Source organism: Mirounga leonina, unplaced genomic scaffold (assembly GCF_011800145.1).
Source record: "Mirounga leonina isolate KUSES-001 unplaced genomic scaffold, KU_Mleo_1.0 Mir_481, whole genome shotgun sequence".
Classification (NCBI taxonomy): domain Eukaryota; kingdom Metazoa; phylum Chordata; class Mammalia; order Carnivora; family Phocidae; genus Mirounga; species Mirounga leonina.
In genome coordinates, this window is record NW_023270773.1 from 367,464 (window position 1) to 390,242 (window position 22,779).

A 22,779-nucleotide genomic window follows, 5' to 3' on the forward strand; every position below is an offset into this window, starting at 1 on the left:
AAGTAATTTTTGAGGGACGCCTGGGTGGCTCAGTCAGTTAAGTGTCCAACTCTTTGATTTCAGCTCAGGTCATGATCTCAGGGTTGTGAGACTGAGCCCTGCGTCAGGCTCCAAGCCTAGCGTGGAGCCTGCTTAAGATTCTCCCTCTCCCCATCCCCTCTCTAAAAAATAATAAATAAATAAATGTATGTATGTAATTTTTGGTTTATTTCCAAACCTATCTGGTCTTTCTTGATGGTGCATTATTCCTTTTGAGCCATAATTCATCATTTTAAAGTATAAAATTCAGTAGTTTTTAGTGTATTTGTAAGGTTATGCAACCACCACCACTATCTAACACCAGTGCATTTTCATAATCCCAAAAAGAAACTCTGTATCCACTAGCAATCATCCCAACCTTCCCTCCCCTCATCCCTGGCAACCACTAACCTACTTTCTGTCTCTGTAAATTTGTCTATTCTGGACATTTCATTATCAGTGGAATCAAACAACATGTGGTCCTTTGTGACTGGCTCCCTTCATTTAGCATGTTTTCAAAGCTTGCATGTGTGGCAGCACGTATAAGTACTCTACTACTTTTTATTGCCAAATAATATATTGAATGGGTATACCACATTTTGTTTATCCATTCATCAGCTGATAGACATTTGGGTTGTTTCTACTTTGTGGTTATTATGAGTAATACTGATTGAACATTTGTGTACAAATTTTTACATGAATATATGTTTTCAGTTCTCTTGGGTATATATGTAGGTATGAAATTGTTGAGCCATATGGTAACTGTATGTTTATAACTCTATTTTATATTTCAGAAACTGCTAGATTGTGTTCTAAAGCAGTTGAACCCTTTTATAATCCCACCAGCAATTTATGAGGGTTCTGATTTCTTCCCATCCTCACCAACACTTCTTAATATATTAATTTTTAAGATTTATTTATTTATTTGACAGGGAGAGAGAGAGAGAGCACAGCATGGGGAGTGGCAGGCAGAAGGAGAGGGAGAAGCAGGCTCCCTGCTGAGCAGGGAGCCCAATATGGGGCTCTATCCCAACTCTGGGATCATGACCTGAGCCGAAGGCAGACGCTTAACTGACTGGCCACCCAGGCGCCCCCTCACCAACACTTCTTATTATGACTTTCTGATTATAGCCATCCTAGTGGTATCTCATTGTGATTTCCGATTTGCATTTCCCTGATGACTAAAGACATTGAGAGTCTTTTTATGTGCTTATTGGTCATCTGTATATTTTTGGAGAAATTTCTATTCAAATCCTTTGTTCATTTTTAAATTGGGTTATTCTAACTAATTCTATTGTTGAATTTTAAGTTCTTTATACATTTTGGATCCTAAATCTTTTAGTTGGTTTTAGTTGTTTAGTTCTTTAGTTGCTTGTGCTTTAGGTATATCTAAGAAACAGTTTCCTAATCAAGGATCATATATATCTACATCTGTTTTCTTCTGAGTTTTAAAGTTTTAGCTCTTACATTTAGTTCTTTGATCCATCTTTGGGTTAATTTATGTGTAAGGGATGGTAAATTAGCCTTTCCTCACATTTCCTGTTTTATCTCTCATGTCTTTGATTATTTAAGCGTATTTATTTATCTGTCTTTATCTGGCAATTCTCTGATATATGATCAAATTTATGAAAAGGTCTAACCTGCTCATTATTTCTCCTGACATTTGTGTGGAATGCACTGTTTCTTCATGTGTTTTGTTCCTTTGGATTTTGAGTCCCTTTTTGACTGTGCTTCATCAGTGGGAATGCAGTACATCTTGGGGGGTCAGGGAAATGTCGTTGGCAGGGGGAGTTTGCATCAGTTTTGCCAAGTGCCTCTGGGTGTTAATTAGGCCAAAATCTCCTTTTGTGTTCATTTCTTTGCTTGGTTTCCAGATGACCTGGGTAGCGTTAAACATCCCCAGTCCACAGGAGGGCAGGTCTATGGATATACAGTCTGTTTTCCTAACCCTGAGGACTGGCTGAGACATTTCAACTTTTTGGCCATGTTCTCATGCTGCCCTTCAGGTTTTTTCTGTCCTCTCCCTCGCTGGAGGTGTACTTTCTCAAGCAGCTTGACTTAAGGGTAGTATCTTAGTTCTAACCCCCTACATGGCTCAGGTCCAAGGCCCCGTCTTGAATCTGTGTGGCCATTAAAACTCAAGGTCACCCACCGTGTCAGTAACCCCCAGCCCAACACCCACAGTGTGGTGCTGCCCGCTGCTCTGGTTGTTTTGTTTACCACCCTTAGATTTTGGCTCCTGGGGACTTCCCTTACTTTCTCATGAACTGGTTACATGTTTTAAGGATATCTACTGCAGTTCATCCACCATTTCAGAGTACTAAGCAGCAGGAAGGTTTTCAGATCCTCCATACTGCTGGACAGAGGAACTGCTAGATAAAGAGATCACACTGAAGATCTGTATACGAAAATAGGCGTGATCACACTACAGAGTAGAATATGAGGTCCTGCACCAAGGTCATAGATGCAGCAGCTGACTTGAAGGGAGAGTCCTCCCATGCTGGTTTCCAGAGGCTATTCTCCAAGGAGAACAAATCCTGATCAGATAAGCAATTTTGAGATGAGTCAAGTCCTGGGGACAGTGTACTACAGCTTTAGCTCCAAGACATCATCTACTGCAAGGTCAAGTCTCATCACAAATGCTCCTTTCATTAAGCACCTGCTGGTTGTGTGGCTACTGCAAGAGTCTATGACCAATGTCCCTGAATTCGGCTGATAGTGGCAAAGGGCTGCTGAGCCCCTATGGCCTCAAGGTGGAGTGTAACCCCAAGAGGACATCACTTAAGCCCTTGGACCCTCTGTAGGAAGCTGGCCCAGCCCACCTCTAACTCCCTCAGCCCCCACCTCACTGGCTATGCAATGAGCTCTGTGTCATGGTGGATTCATAGTCGTGGGGGTGGGGATATGCTCCCCAGGAATCAGAAAAGTTCTGTGCCAACACACACACATGCTGAGTCCCAAAGCCACCTCAAGAGGACTCCTACAATTCCAAGAAACAGACTACATCCTATATGGCTTGGTTGCTGTGTGCTAAGGGAGGTGCAGAGAATGGGCGAGTGGCATAGAGCCTGGAAGAGCTCAGAAGCCTAATTTCATAAAAACCTCTCCTCTAGGGGCGCCTGGGTCGCTTAGTCGTTAAGCATCTGCCTTCCGCTCAGGTCATGATCCCAGGGTCCTGGGATCGAGCCCCGCATCCAGCTCCCTGCTCCACGGGAAGCCTGTTTCTCCCTCGCCCACTCCCCCTGCTTGTGTTCCCTCTCTCGCTGTGTCTCTCTCTGTCAAATAAATAAATAAAACCTTTAAAACAAACAAAAAAAACCTCTCCTCTATCACTTTTATCTCAAGCTCCCAAATGCCTGGTCAGTGTCTGAGCGGGCCATTACTTTCATGGTGCAACAGTATCAGAGCCAATCTCCTGCTCCTCTTCTGGGCACTCTGGGCTCTATTCAAATGACCACCTGATTCTCAGCATAGCCTCTGCACTGACCAGCCCTGGTGTCATTGCCTTCATTGTCCTTTATGCCTGTTCCATGGCCCCCATGGCTCCTTCCAACCATCTTCCCACTTGAAGAAGCTGCTCCTTTCTCCTTGGACCCAGAGGCTCCCGAGTACAGAGGGACCAGAGTCTGCTCCTGCATGGGAAGGCAAGCTGCTGGGAGGGAAAGCAGACACTGCACTGCTGGCTGAGCCTATACCCTCCCTGGTCTCTCGGGGCCCCACATAGCCACCACCTACCTTTCCACAGCTGTTGGAGTCACACTGGTCAAGGCAGGAGCACCTGGAGTGGCTTTGGACCGCTCCGTGAATCTGGAGTCAAATGCTTTCATGGGTTCAATCTTGGACGGGGTCGTTAACACAGAGGGTGACGATGCAGCAGGAGTAGAGGTAGCATTCACACTGGGGGTGGGGGTGGGGTAAAAAGATGGGAGGGCATGTCAAGCACAATCCATCAAGCATTTAGGAGTCCCAGATTTGTGTTACTTGGAGCCAACTAAAAGGGGCACAAATACCAAAGTTATATAAACCCAATTTCAAGATATAATCTAATACTGCTATTTCTTTCAATACTTTCATGTGTTAAAATCTGAAGTCTGGCTATCTAAGAAGGTCATGAGCAAATACACTCACATTTGCCCCACTGCATTGTTCTGAGAGCTTCTGGGGTAGCATGAGGCCTAGAAAGTGGCTCTTACAACCCTTTTTTCTCACCATACAGCCATATCTCCACAACCTGAATACAGCATCTCCACCCCAAACCACCAGCTTTTCCTGCTTCAACAAATGGTCTGATGAGAGAAGTCCCCACCCAGAGTCCTGAAGCCACGGTCTATCCCTGGCCTTCATCCTTGGCCAAACACACTGTGGCCTGGGTGGCCCCTCTCATCTTACCTTGGCAATTATGCATTCTTCATACTCTCCTCCAAGTGCACACCCCATAGCCCTTGTCTTTTCCACAGGAGAGGCCTAGGCTTGAGCCTGTAAACTTTCCCCCATGCCCAAGCACATCACACATGCTGAGTCCCAAAGCCATGGAGCCTCCTACTGACCACATCCACCTGCCTGGACCCCATACCAGACACCTGGCAGGCATCTGGGAGCCCCCTCCTCCTCTCCCAGGATGTGCAGGGCCAACTGTTAAAATGTCTCACAGATCTGGAGCTGTCTGTCCTTCCCCAGATACCCTTCCTGAGATAACTGGTGTGGCAATGCTCCTGACTGTGCAGTGGGGGCCTAAGCCACTTCCAGTGCAGACCTGCTGAGAGGTGGGGCTGACCCTGCGGCCGGCGATGTATCCCTGGCCGGTTCCCACCTTTAGGAGCACATCTTGGGCCTGCATCTTGCCCCAGGAGGTGAAGTCCTTGTGGTCCTGTGTATCAAGAGACTCACCTGAACAAGGTCCCCCTCCCAAGCAGGCCCTCATAAAAAAAATCAAGCATCTCTTTCTTTTTTTATTGAAGAAGCCATGAAGTGTCAGTGGAACTGTGTCCAAACCTGAACTTTCCCCAGGGACAGGAGCAAGCCTTGGCATGCCCACTCACCTGTCCTTACTGACAGTATCACCAGCCGGCCTGGCGCCAGTTGTAGCCACAGGCTCTGTGGAGGGCTTCGAGGCGCCAAAGGAGTTGGGGGTATTGGAGTCCAGGGGCAGTAGCTGTGGATTGCTATGAGAGGAGAGCATGGTGCCCGCCAGGGAGCCCGAGAGTGGGATGCTGTTAAAGAATGCCGTGGAGAAGTCCCTGTTGTCAAGAACAAAAATCAGCCTGGGAAATCAGCCTGGGAAATTAGACACCACATCAAGTACTTTCTATGTTTGAAGTAATTTTTTTCTGGGTCCAAAGATGAAGTCTTTTTGTGGAAGAAAATGTGCAAAGTTACAGAAAAGTAAAAAGAAAACTAAAATTATGTCATACACTATGTGTAATTGAATCTAAGATGAACTGGTACTTTATGTACCACTAAGAAAGAAAAAATTACTACCAAATGTAATTGTTAGATGCCACTGATTATAAAATGTACCGACTTCAGAGATGCTAAAATGTGCAACATGTGTCTCAGAAGTCATGAAATGCAGCATACGGAGTAAAACTCCCTTTCATTATGGGCTGTATGGATATACCATAATTTACCTAACCAGCCTCTACTGAGGAATGCCAGGGCTGTCTCCCAGCTTTTTCTGTAATAGACACTGCTGTAGCAGGAGGCAAGATACTGCAGTGCTAAGGCTAAGGGCCCTGGGCCAATCCAGCCAGGGTCTCACTCCTTTGCCATACACAAGCGCTGGGACCTTGGGCACTTCAACCACTCTGTGCTTCAGATTCCTATCTGCAAAACAGAAAGTGACAGGACCCTCCCCATGAGGTCAGGACTAATGTGGTCAGTGTAGCACACATTTAGAACACACAGTAGCTGCTCAAAGATGCTCCCTATCATAATCGTCATTGCACTAGTTGTTTCACATATTACATGGGATAAATTCCTAGAAGTGGAATTGCAGCAGCAGATAGAATGTTCATTAATGAGTTCTGATTAATAGTTCTAAAGTGCCTTCCTTGGAGGTTTAAATTCCAGCTGTGTATGAGAGTGCTTATTTCCCCAAACTCCCACCAAGTCTTACCAATTTGATAACTTGACAATCTGATGAAAAACAGTACCTTACTGTAGTTTTAATTTGCAATTATTTTGATGTGAGATTGAAATTTTTTCATATAGAAGCACCTGATTTCCTTTTTTTGGTGAACTGTTTATATCCTTTGTATTTTGTTCTATCTGGTTACTGGTCTTTATTATTGATTGCAAGACCTATTTAACATACTAAAAAATTCCCTATATGAGCAAGAAGAAGTATTTTCCCTAGGATATTTTTTTTTTAAGATTTTATTTTTAAGTAATATTTACAACCATCATGGAGCTTGAGCGACTTTTTATGGTGCAATTTTCCTTGCCCCCAAAACGTTATTTTTGTGTGGTCTAAATTTTATGCCATTTTAAAAAATGACTTTTTTTTAACCCCTGAGATCATAAAAATATTCTTTTAGGGAATCTTCTAAAATGTTAAACAAAAAAGCTAAACATTAAGAAAAAAAAAATCTCTGAGCTGTTCAGAATCTATCTAATTTTAAGTTGTGAGGTAACTTTGTTTCTAGAGGGTAGGTAGTCCGGACTCTCATTTATTAGATTAGCTGATGTTTCATCACTGATGCAAAATGCTACCTTTAAAATTCCCATAAATATTTGGGTTTACTTTTGTGTTTTCCATTGTAGTCTATTACTCTGTTCGTGTGTTAGTATCCATTTTATTATAGTTTATAAGTTTTAATTTCTGGTGGAGCTAGTATTCTCTGATTTTCCTTTTCAGAAATATTTCTTCTATATATATTCTTCTATTCTTACTTATTTTTCCACATAAATTTAGAATCAGCCTAATTCTGAAAACTCCTGTTAATTATTTGTATGGGCTCATGTTGAGAGAGATCGATCATCTTATGATGTTGAGTCACCCTAGGGAATAAATGGTATGCATTTCTAGTTATTTCTTTGAATTTTCTTTTAGTTCTCTCAGTCTTAAATTTTTTCTTCATAAGGATCTACATTTTTTTGTTACATTCTAGCTATTGCATTTGTGAAAGTGATTTCTTCCTTTATATCTTCTAAAGGTAGTTGCTGCTACTTGATCGGTTGTATCCAGTCATTTTATTGTCTTCTTTTATTATCTATGGCAGTTTTCCCAGTTGATTCTCTTGTAGATCATACCATCTTTAAATAATGATACATTTTACCACCTCCTTTCCAATTTATTCTTTCTCTTGACTAACTGTATGAGCTAGGACCTCCAGAACTATGTTAAAGTATAGTCAGCAAGAGTGGACACTTGTTTAGTTTTTGAATTTACTTTAAAATAAGGGAGAGTTTTTATCAAATTAAGGAAGTATCCATCTATTCATATTTAACTAAATTTTAAATCAGAACAATGTTGAATTTAGTAAAAATGTCTCTTAGGCATTTGTGGAGATGATCATATATTTCTTTTGATCTTTTGACATGTAGAAGCAAATTAAGTTTCCTAAAATTTGAACCACCTTGCTTCCCTGTAAACCTTACTTGGTCATAGTGTATTAGCAATGTAACACACTGTAAGTTTCTGTTACTATTTTCTTTAACATCTTTGCACTGACATTCAGAAATGAGATTGATCAGGCATTTATTATGTTCTATCTTTGTCATGTTTTTGGTGTAAATATTATATTCTTTCAAAAAAGGTTTTGCAAATTTTCCTTCTTTTTCTATGCACTGGAGTATTTTTAATAGTATTAGAATGATCTGTCCCTCTAATCATTAGAATGATTAGAATGAAAACTTTATTAGAATTTCCCTGTGATACCTTCTTAGTCTGGTGGCTTTTGGTAGATTAGCTCTGTGATAGCATCTTCTATTTCTTCTATAATAATTTAGTTGTATAGATTCTTCAGTTTTTATAATTTTATTTTCTTCAAAATCATCTACTTTTAAATTTATTTGCACAGAATTCAGTACAGAAGTCCTTCAAACTTTTGATTCATTCTTTATCTGTGATTATTTCCATTTAAAATACTTGCGCTTTTTCTTTTCTTGCTTGATTAGCTAAGCTAATCATTACCTATTCTGTTGCTATTCATTTTAACATGGGAATCAAGAGGGCAAAACAGCCTTTAAGACCAAAAGAATCAAGTTCTGGTGCCAGAAATATGTGCCCTGTGGCAGAAAGTTGGTTTAAGGCCAGGTAGAAAGCCACCTACCACCTCTGTCTCCTCATCAAGTAAGGCCTGAAAGGATCCATAGAAGAAAAGTGCCACCATCACCACCACCTCCAGGACCCTCACTCCCACAAGCCCTTCAGTGTTCAAAGCTCAGTCACATACCTGTCTCATTTGGTCCTAATAAAAAGTAAGCATATGGCATTACCCACTAGTAGGTTAATAATGGGAAAAAGACTTGATCAAGGGAAAACCACTCTTCTGGAGGAGTAAGACCTGGTTCTGGCTCCATCTGGTGAGGTCTCTGCCCTCCAGGGCCTCAGAACCTGCACACTCTAACATGAGGAGGTCAGATCAGCATATCATATGACTGAAGGTCTCTTCAGACTTCAAGGAAGATTTCGGACAGCTCATGGACGAACAAGTGCAAAGTGCAAAGGACTACTGTGTGTGTGGTGCCCTGAGCAGACTGGTTGAATGAGTATAAAACCAGAATGAATCACCTTGACAGTGGGGGTCTATTTCTTTCATGCAGGGCCTTATCATCCTTTGAATCAACATACACTGTTTTGGGGAGAATGACCAATATAAAAGCAAGACTGACTACAGATGCTACACAGCAAATGGTGACTGAGTCCACTTTCCCCCTTCTTTGCCCCCTCAGGGAAATGTGCCATAGAGCCCTATTCTCTGTCCAGCAATTCCACTTCTGGGAAGTATCCTGAAGTAACAGTCACGGTTGTGCTCAAAGATTCATTTACAATCACAAAACACTGGACACAAACTACAAGTCCACAGTTAAGGGGCTGGTCAAGTAAATCATGGTGCATTCACAGCCTGGGAACCTGGACAATCAGCAAGCCAATGCTTCAGAGGACTATTTATTAAAAAGGATGCAAGGTCAAGATACAGGAACAAGTGGGGAAAAAAGGACCAGAGATACAGATGCCAAAATGTTAACAGTAATTATATCTCAGAGACTGGATTACGGGTAATGTTTATGTCCTTTGGGTTTTTACTATTCAACAGTGTGTATATAGAAGGGTATAAAAGGGAAAAATGAAACAGAAAAAAATCAGTCCGACTTCTCTCCCTGGTGTCTTCAATGCCCCACCAACAATGAAGCAGAGCTGGCCATGTGGACACACTGGCCCTGTGAAGGCGCCCTCGCCCTCTGGCTTGTCACGGGCTCCTCCCTGCCCACCTTCTGCATGAGTCAAATGTGCATAAGGGCTCTGTAGGAACCACAGGGCTTTGAGGCTGGTGGGAGCCGGGCTCAACGCCCCCATTTGCAGATTCTATGGGTCAGATTGGCCCAAGAGCCTGTGAAGACCCTGATTATGAAAGTGCTAACTGGTGAAAGGAGAGAGGAAGACCTCCCCAGATAAGGCCACAGAAAGCTCGTTGAGTGAACAAGTACCCGGTGTCCAGCTGTGCTATGCAGAGAGGTGTGATTCTTCTGCGACCATCTGCTGTCCGAGTCTCAACTTGTTTCTTCAAAAGATTCTGGCAAAGTAGAGTGACATATATGAATAGAAAAGTTTCTGCCAAATATTTCTACATATCAAAAAATAAGGCTTCCAAGGAAATGAATTTTAACTTCCCTTTCTATGGCCTTTCTGGTCCAACTAAACTAAGCCACTGAATCAAAAAACAAACATTTTTGTCAGGTGGGTGTTCAACTTCCTGCACAATAAAGCAGCAAGGACAGAAAGCTCCCAGCTGAACTGGCTGCAGCACCTTGCTCTCCATCACCAGTACTGCAGGCCCGGCCAGGTTTCCTGGGCAGTGAGCACGCGCTGTTTGGCTACTCCTGCCCAGCAGCCATGGGGCTTACTGAAGGAAAGAATGAAGGAAACCTGCATCTGCAAGCCACTCTTGTCTCTAAGCTGTGATCTCCAGACATTCTCTCATCAGAGTCATTTCTTCCACTGAAGGCTCATAAAATCAAAGGTTTCCAGTCACACATTGTGTCTCAATTACCTGGGGAGGTTTGTTACCCTGCACAAGCTCCTGGAGGTGGTTTAAGCTCCCCAGGTGATCTAAGTTCCCCAGGTGATCCTGACATTTCCTGCTCTGTTCCTGCCCCATGTCCACAGTGAGACATGGGCTTCCAGAGGAAGAAGAGGGGAGCCCACAGACATCTCCTAAGGTCAGAATCTGAAATCTACTGTTCTCAGTATCGAGAATTTCCTAGAAAGGCTAAAAGTGAGGTCTGGACGTTCCCACAAGAGATGACCTCCTCTAGAGCTCCTTGGGACAAAGAGGCTTTTGATAAAGTGCCTTAGGCTCCATTACTACCTCATGCAGCTGATGGCAATAGGGCCAAGTAGCCCCAAGCTGGCTCACCCCGGGTCCTGTTCTAGACACAGCATACACTTGCCTCCCTACCACTTGTGTCTGTACTCTGTTCAACAGACTGCATGCTCCCCTTGCCCTGTCCCTGGGTATGTACCCAAGTCCTCAGTGCTATGGGGCCGAGACCTCACCTTCCTAATGTCTTCCAGACTTTCCCCATTGACGACACCAGCAACTGAGGCAGCTGAGCTTGTCTCTCTGGCCGAGGCACTCTTCTGATCCAGCTGCTGTTGTTGCTGCCTGCGTTGGTATTTGAGCATCTCTGGGTTTTCAATGACGGCTGTGGAGAGCTGGGCCTCAGTCATGATGGCCAAGCTCTTGCCATATGTGGACTGGTGAATGCGGCTCTATGGGAAGCAGAGAGAAGTGCAACAGACCAGTTGTGAGCAGCAAAGTGGTGGTTAGTGCCCACTAGTGTGGGCGAGCTGCATCTTGGCTCTCCTGATTCTGAGAGTGGAAAGGGTCCTGGGCAGTGGTCCCAGGGCCCTGGGTGCCAGCTTGCCCTCGCCTCCCACACTTTTCTGCCTGTGGCTGACTAGATGACTCTGGAGAAGTCTTACACCCTCTCTAGATGTTTAGAACCTCTTGTGTATCTAGAACCAGGGATGAAAGTGAATGAGTAACTGATGAAACACCTACCACGTGGTCTGGTGCAGAATGAATGGCAATAAACATTTGCTGAACTGAAATTAAGACACTTAAATTGCTAATGTAAGGTTCTTAAATCACTCCAAGGACCCCAAACACTTTTTGGGGAATCAGATGCTAAAATCCAGAGCTTCCTTTCCCTGTTCTTGTCTGCAGTCGTCAGCCCCATGTGGTTGGAAGTTGATGTGAGGCTGCTAACAGTGTCTTAGAGTAAGGGAAGGCCTGGCACAACAGACTTAGGGAAATCTTTCTCTGCCTCTGCTGTTCCCTAACATGTCCTGACGCTTCTGAGCAGGGCCCCTCCCTCCACCTTCCCAGGTCTCACTAGTCCCATGCGACAACAAACCAGATAGGACCCCAAGTGGGCAGGGACAGTGTCCACAGCACATCAGAGTGACCGGTGTGATGAGAAGCAGATTCATACAAGGATGTGCTAATGACCAACTGAGGCCAACAGGACATATGCCTCAGAGCAGAGGATACTGGGCAGGGGGAGGTGATGCCCTGGGACCCATTTCTGCAGGGCCTGGTGTGCTGTATGTGGCCAGGAACCTCCCTCCCTTGTTACCTGTCCCTTCTCCCCTCAATCCCTCCCTGAAATCTGGAGGCAGAATTCAGAGTTTGGCAGATGTTTACCTATGTTTCTTAAACATGGGATCCCTGCCTGCGATCTGGGAAATGGTAAGCTAGACAGTATTATTCTGTAGGGCTCCCCCCGACGAACCAGGACTCAACAAGAGGGAGGGGAGCGCACAGCAATCCCAGGATACCTGACAACAGTGACAGGGTAGAAAGAAGACCTGAGGCCAGTGAGATACTCATCCCTTCACTGACCAGTGATTCCTAGGGAACCAGGCCATTCTAGGTATGTCAAGAAGGCAGACCCCTATCCCCAAGGGGTTTACATCATTGTGGGAGGTCCACACAGTAGCTTATGAGGGAGCCTCTACCAGTAATTGCACCTTGAAGGGGAGAGCTGCCCACCTCCTCTGGGCTTTCATAAGGCTTCTTTCAGACAAACACATTTCACTAAGTGTCATCAAAGGCCCATCTATAGAAATGTCTGCTTTCTCAGTCTACGGTCCTTTAAGCAGGGCCTTTCCCAAAGTCCTTGAAGAAGAGCACATGGGCTACCCTGTCCTGGGCAAAGCACAGTGGGGAGGCCTATGGGCATGGCTCATGGTTCTGTTCTCATACCTAAGGGTCATATACAGTCTCTGCAAAGAGCCACACTATTTTCTGAGGCTTAGTTACCTCATTGATAAAATGAATGAGCCCTGCTTGAAGGGTTTTGTATAATTCATATGAAATAATACATGCAAAATACATGGCCCAGAGTCTGGCATGCAGTAAGTCCTAAGAAATGACCAGTATTACTGTTATAGTTGCTGCTCCGTGGCAACTATGTCTCTACAAGACAAGGAAAGTGACATGAGCAGGGACCCTTGGGAGTCACTCTCACTATCTTCCAGGGTGAAAACCTTCCGGTGTGTGGCTAGTTATAAGCTCAAGAAAAGATGCCCAACTTGTTTTATTCTTAATTCCAGAACTGATTTCTGACATGAATAAGAGTCTCATCTTTAATCTACTTTGTAAAGAAGATAAGCATTATGAGCTATAAAGACAAATACCCAATAATACTTTAAGAAACAATGTGTCTGTGTATATCCTAAGAGGAGGGTCCAATTGAAGGGGCCTGTCAGAGCGGTGGTGGCTATTTCCATGGCCCGATAGCAAGTGCAGCACTCAGGCCACTAGCTGAAGGTGTACTGTTCTCTTACCTTCTCCTCCTCACTCAAGGGGTCTCCGAGCTCATCCTGGGAGAAATCTAGGAATGCCACAGAGCCATCCATGGAGCACACCAAGATGCCCAGCCCATTCAGAGTCCTGAAAGAGATGGCTATTAGCAGCCTGGGGAGCAAGTGCCTATGGGGCTTACTACAACTCCAAGGCTGGACCAGGAGGATGGCATGCAGGACTTTACAGAGATGCCAGAAACCCTTCATTCCCTTCTGTGGCATTCCCTGGTAGGGTGGGGGCAGGGGAGACAATCACACCCTAGCAGGTTCTGGTGTCCTTTAGTTCTAATTCTAAGCAAATGTGCAAATTATATCTCATCTTGTATTTTTTTTTTTTTTAAGATTTTATTTATTTATTTGAGAGAGAGAATGAGAGACAGAGAGCACGAGAGGGAAGAGGGTCAGAGGGAGAAGCAGACCCCCCGCTGAGCAGGGAGCCCAATGCGGAACTCGATCCTGGGACTCCAGGATCATGACCTGAGCTGAAGGCAGTCGCTTAACCAACTGAGCCACCCAGGCGCCCCTCTCATCTTGTATTTTGTAAGAATTTCATTTTTATTTGTTTTTGAAACCACTTTTAAAAAAACATTAAGTATACATCTAAATGAAGTCACTGAGAAGCAGAAAATGTGTCTCTGCACTTGTGCTAATCTGGTTCATGCAATGACAAAGTAAAGTGAAACCAGAATCACAGCACTCTCCATTTCCCAAATGCCAGTTTGCCTAGGAAGTTATTTTCCAGGGGCAAATGCCAACAAAGCAAGGAGCACAGCAGCAGACACTCTCCCAATGGCAGGCCCAAGCTGCCCTTTTCTGAATCATGTGCAGACAGCACCCAGGGGTCTGCTCTGGCTGCTACACCTTGGGGAGTAGGAGGTGGGGGTAATCCCTGGCTGCCTGACCCTAATCACATCCGGAGGCCTCGTGTTCCAATGTGTGGCTTCTCTTTTCCTAGCCTGTGCATTGTAAGAAGAATCCATCTTACCAGGAAATATCCATGATGGATTTGTCGAATAGCTCATGGATGACAACCAAAGGCCGTTTCAGACACGTGAGCTGGAGGGAAAGAAGCGGGAAAGGTTAATGAAATGAATGAAAACTGCTTTCTGTCCACTCAGCTCACCAACAGTCCTAGAAGCCTTGGTCTGAGTTTTTGTTGACATACAGGGCATATTTGACTCTATTCAAACAGCAATCAGCAAGATCCCAAACTGTGGAAACCAAAACCTGCCAAAATAGGCATTTTAGTGTGGCCCCTGTCTGAAGGGCTCGCTGTGGTCTGGCAGAGGAGATGGCTTTATACATAGACAACCAGAAATGGAGAAGGGGGTTCTAGAAAGGCAGACGAAATGACCTGAGCAGACGTCTACAAGCAGGTGTAGGATGCCAAGGCCTGGGTAGAAAATGAAGCAGCAAAAGTAGCACCCAGGAGAGGACAACAGGCTCGGAGAGAAGCCAGCACATCTTCTCTGGGCCCAAGGAGTTCTGGTACGTATTAATGCAAAGCTTGGTGTAACTGGCTACATACATCACATGGGCTCATTCTACAAAGTGTGTGCGGATAGTCCAGCAACACCAAAAACAGTTTAAGTTGCCTTGAATCCAGACCCACAGTTAACCACTATAACACTTGAGTTATTTTCTCTTGACCTCTCTTATGCAAATATTTTATTCTTTGGCACATGATTGTGCTTGCTTTTTCATCTAATACATAATAAGTACATAATTAAACACTGTAAAAACCTCTCTTTGATGACTGCACAACATTCACCACATGTATACCTGTATCTAGTCACTAAAAGGCTGGGCTGTGTGCCATCTCTACAACCCCACAGCTCACATGCTAGTGTCTGGCCACCCTGCTGACAGGTCTAGGGGCCACAGCGTAATGGGCTGGGAGGGAACATGTTCTGCATGGCTCCCATCAGGTGCTGCTTCTGTGGGGGAAGAGCTGCTGCAGCTACCCTAGTCCTGAGAATAGGGAATCTGAGCTACCTGGAATCCACAAGAAGAATCTTGCCCCTCCCCTAATTTCCACTTCCAGAAAAAAATAGCCCCGTCTATCTTCCCAAAAATGTGCCTACAGACCACTCAGAAATCTGGAGCCTGTGTTAACACCTGACCTCAGCATTATAAGAAAATGAGGACACGATCAGTGATGTTTTGGTCAAAGCACCACAAATGGAGCCCCAGGCCAGAAGGAGCCTGGGAAGAACATTCCTGGAACTGCCTATGATGGCACTAGGGTTCAGGTTCTGAAATGTCACGTGAATAAGGGCCTGAAAAAAACCCACAGTGTATGCAGCAATTTCTCTGTGACAAAAAACTAACAAATGTAGCCAGAGGATAACCTTCAAGTCTACAACTACAAATCCATTCTGCTTATGGGGGAAATTAATAACTAGTTAGGAACAAACCACTGATTGCAAAATGCAACAACAAACATGAATCTCAACAATATTATGCCAAGTGAAAGCAACACAACTACACAACTCATCAGTGTGACAGACATCACTGGAGTGGTTGCTTTGGCCAAGGGGGGTTGAGAAGTGGGGTTTTGACTGGGCAGGGACGAGGGGTTATGGCGTGGTGGTTAGACTGTATGTATGCATGTCATACACGTATGACAATGCACCGAGGTGTACACTTTAGGTGAATACATTTGCTGTAGGTTATATATAGATAGAAAGGTTTTCTAAAAGGAAGCAAACACAACACACCAACTGAGGGTATTCCCTGAGTCTGGACACACAGTTGCTCTGACTGGGGCTCAGGGTGGCCTCTCCAAGCTGGGCCCAAGCCCAGTCTTCAGTCCTTCCCTCTTCCTGGGGTAACGAGGGGGCCTGATCCCAGGTGTAGGGCGGAAGGACACACTGAGCACCACTAGAAGTGTGGGGGAAGTCTCTCCCCTTCCAGGCCTCTGGGCTCCGCCTCCTTCACCAGCTCCTTTTCCTTCCCCCTGCAGGAGCCACAAAAGCTCTTGGTAGGAGGTTGGGGGGAGGGAGTGGGGGCTCACCCAGACAGAGAGAGAACGGTCCTTGCTGCCAACAGCACAGCAGCAATATGGGCAGCTGGGCTTTGCAGAACTCCCATTCTTCTGCTTCTTTTTGAAGATTTTTGGGTTGAATTTCTAAAGCCAAATAACAATGTTAAAATAATTAATCAAGCATCAAACATATACCCTATGCCAAGTATTAGAAGTATACCACAATACCAGCCTTGTCTGCAGGAAACCCACAATGACATATCCTCCGAGCCCCAGGCACTCGTCATGCTTTACTTCATCTTTATAACTACCCAGGAGGTATTTTGCTGAGGTTGAAACAGAGTCTCGGGGAGGCCAGGAAATGTGGGCCAAGTCACCCAATGAGTAAGTGGTGGGACGAGGATTTGAAGTTGGCTCTACCAACTCTCCAGTTCTGGGCCTGCAGCCAGGTTGATGGCATGGGAGCTACTGAAACTGGCTCTCTGAATTCCTCCTGGCCTGAGCAAGGCCAGTTCCAGGACCTGGCTTTAGGGACAAAGTCTTGACAGAGGTCAATGGGATTGTCAGCTATCCACTCCAATAATCCCTTCCCCTTCACTGTAGTTGTTGCTCAGAGTCAAAACTGTCAAGTATATACTGATCACCCCTGAGTAATCTCACTTGGCCAGGGACGATGGCTAAGTCACGCTGAAGTCCGCACTGGGGGCTATCCTCGGTGTAACCTGGGTGCTGCTTTTGGCAGGGTTGGAAGCACACAAAGAGCTCCTGCCACATTTCTGGATTGAAAGGGATGGGTACTCTAGACTCAGAGCTGGAATTCCCAAGCCAGGACAGCTGAGGAGGAAGGGTGGCTCCCTGGAGCCTGATATCAGCAGGCCTGGCCCACAGGGGTTTTAATTCCTGAGGGCAAGCAGGAATGGCTAGTGGTGCACAGAGACCAGGCAACACGGAACCTGGAGGTGTGCACCCTGGGTTTGAGTCGCACCCTGGGTTTGAGTCTCACCCTGAGTTGGCTGAGAAGCCTCAGTACCACGGTCTCACAGAGACACTCTTACAGTGCCCATGAGGACCACCTGACAGTCATGTGGAAGCCCTGTGCTACCCTGAAGCAGTGATTTTCAAACATTTCATAACAAGGACCTGGCTTCAAACAAAGTCCTCCGTGGGCTCCAATACAAAAAAAATTAAAGCAATATTTTATTTGTATAAACATATATATCTTAAGTCACAAAATATAATATTTATTATTATTATTTTATTTATTTATTTATTTTTAAAGATTTTATTTATTTATTTGAGAGAGAGAATGAGTGAGAGAGAGAGCATGAGAGGGGGAGGGGCAGAGGGAGAAGCAGACTCCCTGCCGAGCAGGGAGCCCGATGCAGGACTCGATCCCGGGACTCCAGGATCATGACCCGAGCCGAAGGCAGTCGCTCAACCAACTGAGCCAACCAGGCGCCCTATTATTATTATTTTAAAGATTTGAGAGAGACAGCCAGTGCATGGCCAGAGTGCCCATCCCCAGAGAACCTTGATCAGTCTGCTGATCGTGGAAGCCCAATGAGGGGCTCGATCCCATGACCCATGAGATCATGACTTGAGCTGAAATCACGAGTCGGACGCTTAACCAACTGAACCACCCAGGCGCCCCTGTAATATTTATTATTAATTTAAATAGTTGGAAGGATTAAGGCCATTTTAAGGAACATGAAAAACTGAGATCAGGGTCCTGGATGATCCTTCACTTTTATCAACCTTAGCCCACCAACCTATTTACTTTCTTTTGGTTGCCCAGTGCTGAGAAGATCGTTAATGGTAGTCCACATCTTCTGATACCCTTCACCCTCCACGACAAGGTTGGGCGGGGCAGCTCCAGACTCAGGTGATCCACAGCATGGCCTCACAGCTATGCCTGGCCATTGCTGGGGTGCAGGCACACGTGCTCAGCAGGCACATGCTACTGGGGCACTTGTCAAGACCACCATGCTTGAGCACCCAGGACCTGACCCAAATGTGTAAAATGGCTAGTGTGGAGCTACAATGTTCCCAATCAAAGACCGATTTTGGTGATATTCATTAAAACATGTGAGCATGTATTCTGTTTTATAAAATCTGTTTAAAAATTATGAAACGGGGTGCCTGGGTGGCTCAGTCATTAAGCGTCTGCCTTTGGCTCAGGTCATGATCCCAGGGTCCTGGGATTGAGCCCCACATCGGGCTCCCTGCTCAGCGGAAAGACTGTTTCTCCCTCTCACACTCCCCCTGCTTGTGTTCCCTCTCTCGCTGTGTCACTCTCTGCCAAATAAATAAATAAAATTAAAAAAAAAATTAAAAATTATGAAACATAAGTAATTAAAATGAAACAAGAATGTGGCATGTGCTGACTCTCAGAGCCCACAACCTCAGTCCCACATGTGACCCAGCCTTGGGGCAAGACACCACCCAGGTGAAGGCTAAGTACACTCACCACGACAGTCACAGCTTTCCGGTGCCCGACAAAGTCCATGTTGGTCTTCCAGCCCTCCCGTTCAATGATCTGGGCAGTGGGGCCAGAGTTGTTCATGGCGTGGGCAGACACCAGGTAGTGCCCATCAGGTGACCAGCTGAGCCGCAACACATGGGTTGTCCCTCCACACTGAAAGAAACATCTGCACTTGGAAGGAGCTCAAGACCAACTGTGTGACCAAAACTCTGTCCTCAAGAATAAAGTTGAATTCTGATTTATAAATGTATGATGGTGGAGCATGTACACGAGCTCTGGCTATGCTGACAGCTATAACATTCCAGTCTCTCTAGGTGATCTAATAAAAAAGGCTCTGTCAGATGAGGTTGGGAGCTGCAGCATCCTACACTCCCCTATGGGAGCTGAGTGCAACAGAGTGGCATAGGCCTGAGGGGATCTGTAGGATAGCCACCTCTTTTAACTGTCAATTTTGTTTGGGACAAATCTGTCCGGCCGCTGACCTCTCTCTTCTGCCTAGCATGTTAACCCTACCACAAGAGGTCTGCAGAGCATTCACTTCAGTGGAGAAAGAGCTCTGGGGACCCTTAGGAGCCTGTCTCTGTGATGCAACCAGTGACCATAAGCCACTACACACTTTCTCCAGTCTGACTCAACTGAAGCCTGGTGTGCTACTTGCAAAGGAGAAGAGCATTTTAAAGTTCATATAAACCATAAAACGCATGGCAGAAAGGCACTGCTCGCCTGACCTGGACTAGGGCTGAAGTGAGGCATCCCTCCACATTATTATTCCTGCAAAGTGAGATGATATGGGCCAGAAAGCCTGCCCCCTAAAGCTCAAGGTCAGTCCAGGGCAGCCTTAAAGACTTAGGAATTAAGATCTTGGCCTCATAGCCCCAGAGAAGGGTAGGACAAGGCGTGGCCTTGAGTGTAGTGACATACCTGCCTCAAGCCCACTCAGGCCTACCCGAGGCTGAGGAGTCCCACCAGCTCCCACTGGGATTCCAAACACTCCTGCCTATCTCCATAGCTGACCCCAGAAACCCATATTAGTGGGACCCCGCTGTCTGCTTGCTGGAGCCCTGAGGAAGAGCTCCAGAAGGCATGAGGACTCATGTTGTCTGTACCAGGCTGCAGCCAAGGAGGGCAGGACTAAACAGGGTGAATACCAGTGCTAATGTAGTGCTGTTGATTTGGGGGAAACCGAATACATGATTTCCACCTTCCTTTTGCAACCAGCCCTGACCCGGGGGCACATGTCTACATCTCCTGCAAAACTTTGCTCACAGCCCTTCATCTGATGCAATCAGCACTCCTGGGCTGTTTCTGCACATTCTGGACAACTCCATCACCATACTCACAACAGATGTGAAAGTCTATCTTTCCCAGCAGGCTCTAAGCTTCAAGGAAAAGACTCCATCTCAGTCCACTTTCATTTCCTTTATCCAGTACTGCCCTTCTCATAGTAGGCACTTAAGAAATATCTAACAAATAATGGAGATCTTGAACTCTGATTCCACATGAAACAAGAACCCAAATAAAAGAAAAGGTAGTAAAATACTACACCAGTCACTGCAGTCTGACATCCAGACATTGTGCACGCTGTACTGCTTATACTATCCAAGAAAGAAGTTGGCTGGCATGTAGAGTGCAAGTCAGTGAGTAAAGCCACAGCAGTCAGGAAAAATAAGAGAGGGCCTCCTCTACCTGTGTGGCACAATGGTATGGAGGCATCACTAAGGTTCTCTTCAGCTTTTTCCTCACTTCAAAGTTGGACACTTAATACCGTCTGAGAAATGAAAGATTTTCATCATCTGACTTTTTGGGCCAGAGTGCCCATCCCCAGAGAACCTTGACAGTCTGCTCAGGCCCCTAGACTCTGCATTCACCCACAAGGTATGGACTCCAGCCAGCTTCTCCTCTGTGCATGGAGGCCAGGGAGGCTGCTGGACTGAGCTCCCCGAGCTGTCTCCTTACCTCATCAAAAGGCTTGGTGATGCTGGTCTCCAACTGCCAGTCCAGCGTTCTCCATACCTTTAGGCTGCGGTCATCAGCTTGAGAGGCAATGTATTTACCAACAGGGTCCCAAGTTAACCCCTTTACCAAGCCAGAATGGCCTCTCAGAGTAGCTAGAATTTCTGTGGAGGAAAAGAGATTGGAAAAGCATTAGCTAGGGGGAAATGATGAGTCTACATAGAAACATGAGCTGCAATCCATGGGCTATGGAACGGCTAGCCAAGAGAAGGGACCTCAGGAGTCCACCTTGGCCAGCTCCCATCCCTGGGCACAAGCATCCTAATCTGATCTCTATCAAGGCAAAAGCAACTTAAAAAAATTTTTTATTGTTATGTTAATCACCTCTAAATAAAAACAATAAAAATTTTTATTGTTATGTTAATCACCTCACCACATCATTAGTTTTTGATGTAGTGTTCCATGATTCATTGTTTGTGCATAACACCCAGTGCTCCATGCAGAACGTGTCCTCTTTAATACCCATCACCAGGCTAACCCATCCCCCCACCCCCCGTCCCCTCTAGAACCCTCAGTTTGTTTTTCAGAGTCCATCGTCTCTCATGGTTTGTCTCCCCCTCCGATTGCCCCCCCTTCATTCTTCCCCTCCTACTATCTTCTTTTTTTTTTCTTAACATATATTGTATTATTTGTTTCAGAGGTACAGATCTGTGATTCAACAGTCTTGCACAATTCACAGCACTCACCATAGCACACACCCTCCCCAATGTCTATCACCCAGAAGACAAAAGCAACTTGAAAGAAGGACTGCACCCAGGAGACAGGCACTGTGATTTCCCGTTAGCCACAGCTAATACCAAGCCTGCACAAGCCCCCTAAAGGGCAGGCAAGCAGGGATCCAGGCTTGGGCCAGAGCCAAATTCTGCCCCTTTGACTTGTCTGTGGTAGGCAGCTCTGCCAGTGGTTTCTCCATCTGAACAGGAGGCCATGCCCACCTGGGCTGTAACATTAATATTTCTGATTTGAACCTCCCTGGCAGCTCCCTGATAATGAGCAGGACTAACAGCTTCGGGGATGGAGCACTATGCTGAAAGTTCTTTGTAAGTCATCACTGAGGACAAAGGAGTATGAAACAGCATGTCCTAGAGATCTATGATCTAAATGCCACCCCAACTCTAAATCTGGCTGTGACCACAATGAAAATGCCCCCCCGCCCATCCTGGTGGCTTACAGAGAGAGAAAATGACTTGGACCAAGTTCATGGAGGATGCTTTTTTAGCCCATGAACAAAACTTATTCCAGATACCAAATAGGAACAAAAGTATCTTACTGGTTATAAACTGCAGTGATATGCCAGGTTATGCCATCTGTTGTGACTTTAACACATTAGTAAGAAATACTAATCTTTTGCAAAACTGGTTTTGTTAGCCTATATCTGCTTAAGAGCTTCAGAGAGGAGATGGCAACTGAGTGGAGGCCAGAGCCCAGCAGTGGGGAGGCATGCCTTCAAGGGCATGTGTGTGTAGGGGGAACGCCAGGTGCCCAAGCACATGCACCACTACCCTATCACCCTCATGATCTGTGGCACATCCACGCTAGTACTCAGTTACTATTTTTCTTTTTAACATAAACCTCTTTTAAAATCTTAAACAAATGTCACTGACGAAGAAAAAAAGAACTGAGTTGCTGACAAGACACATGAATTCCCATTCACTGTGAGACACTTGTTACCACCAGCCTTAGGAGACAGAGAGCCCACCCTGCTCCAGATGATCAGCCCATTTTTGCCGCCACCCAGTCAGAGGCCCAGACCTGGGAACTTCACAGCATTCCAGATGACGACAGTGTTGTCCACGCTGCACGAGGCCAGCCAGGCATCATGGGGAGACCATGCTACATCCATCACATCTGGAAGACAGAGGGCTGGTGGTGAGTGTCTTACCTGGTGTGCAGACTCAGTGAGGGGGGCACTTGGCAACACCCGTCTGCCAGGTGGGCCAGCAGCCCCTAGCATCTCATGTTTGAGGAAACTTGACTTGAAATCATAACTAGACTCTTTCTTAAAAACCAATCTGTAAAACTTCCCCACTAAGGTTTATGAACTGGTCATGACATTTGAGGCATCTTAGTGACCTCCCTCACCCCTCACTAAAGAGGTAACTGAGGGCATAGCTGAGAGTTTGGGGCCACGTATAAGAACCCTGGCTCTGACACCTGCTGGGTCTGTGGCCTCAGGCTCGCTAAGCTTGCTTCTCTTGATCCCAACTGGGCCTTTCTGAGCGCCCTTTGAGCACTAGAGGCACA

The 22,779-nt window shown here is 45.7% G+C and overlaps 1 protein-coding gene across 5 annotated transcripts in view; it reads right to left on the reverse strand.

The window, feature by feature from the left end:
* The window catches only part of LOC117999768 (protein HIRA), an 89,925-nt gene that overhangs the window by 36,961 nt on the left and 30,185 nt on the right, over nt 1-22,779 (reverse strand). For all 5 annotated transcript variants that reach the window (XM_034989116.1, XM_034989111.1, XM_034989113.1 and 2 more), the window contains 10 exons: nt 22,288-22,383; nt 20,479-20,639; nt 18,508-18,675; nt 16,071-16,184; nt 14,040-14,110; nt 13,037-13,142; nt 10,739-10,954; nt 9,670-9,755; nt 5,058-5,255; nt 3,754-3,915 (listed from right to left, as the gene is read on the reverse strand). In XM_034989116.1, coding sequence (XP_034845007.1) covers nt 3,754-3,915; nt 5,058-5,255; nt 9,670-9,755; nt 10,739-10,954; nt 13,037-13,142; nt 14,040-14,110; nt 16,071-16,184; nt 18,508-18,675; nt 20,479-20,639; nt 22,288-22,383 — 1,378 coding nt within the window. The remainder of the gene's footprint in view (nt 1-3,753; nt 3,916-5,057; nt 5,256-9,669; nt 9,756-10,738; nt 10,955-13,036; nt 13,143-14,039; nt 14,111-16,070; nt 16,185-18,507; nt 18,676-20,478; nt 20,640-22,287; nt 22,384-22,779) is intronic.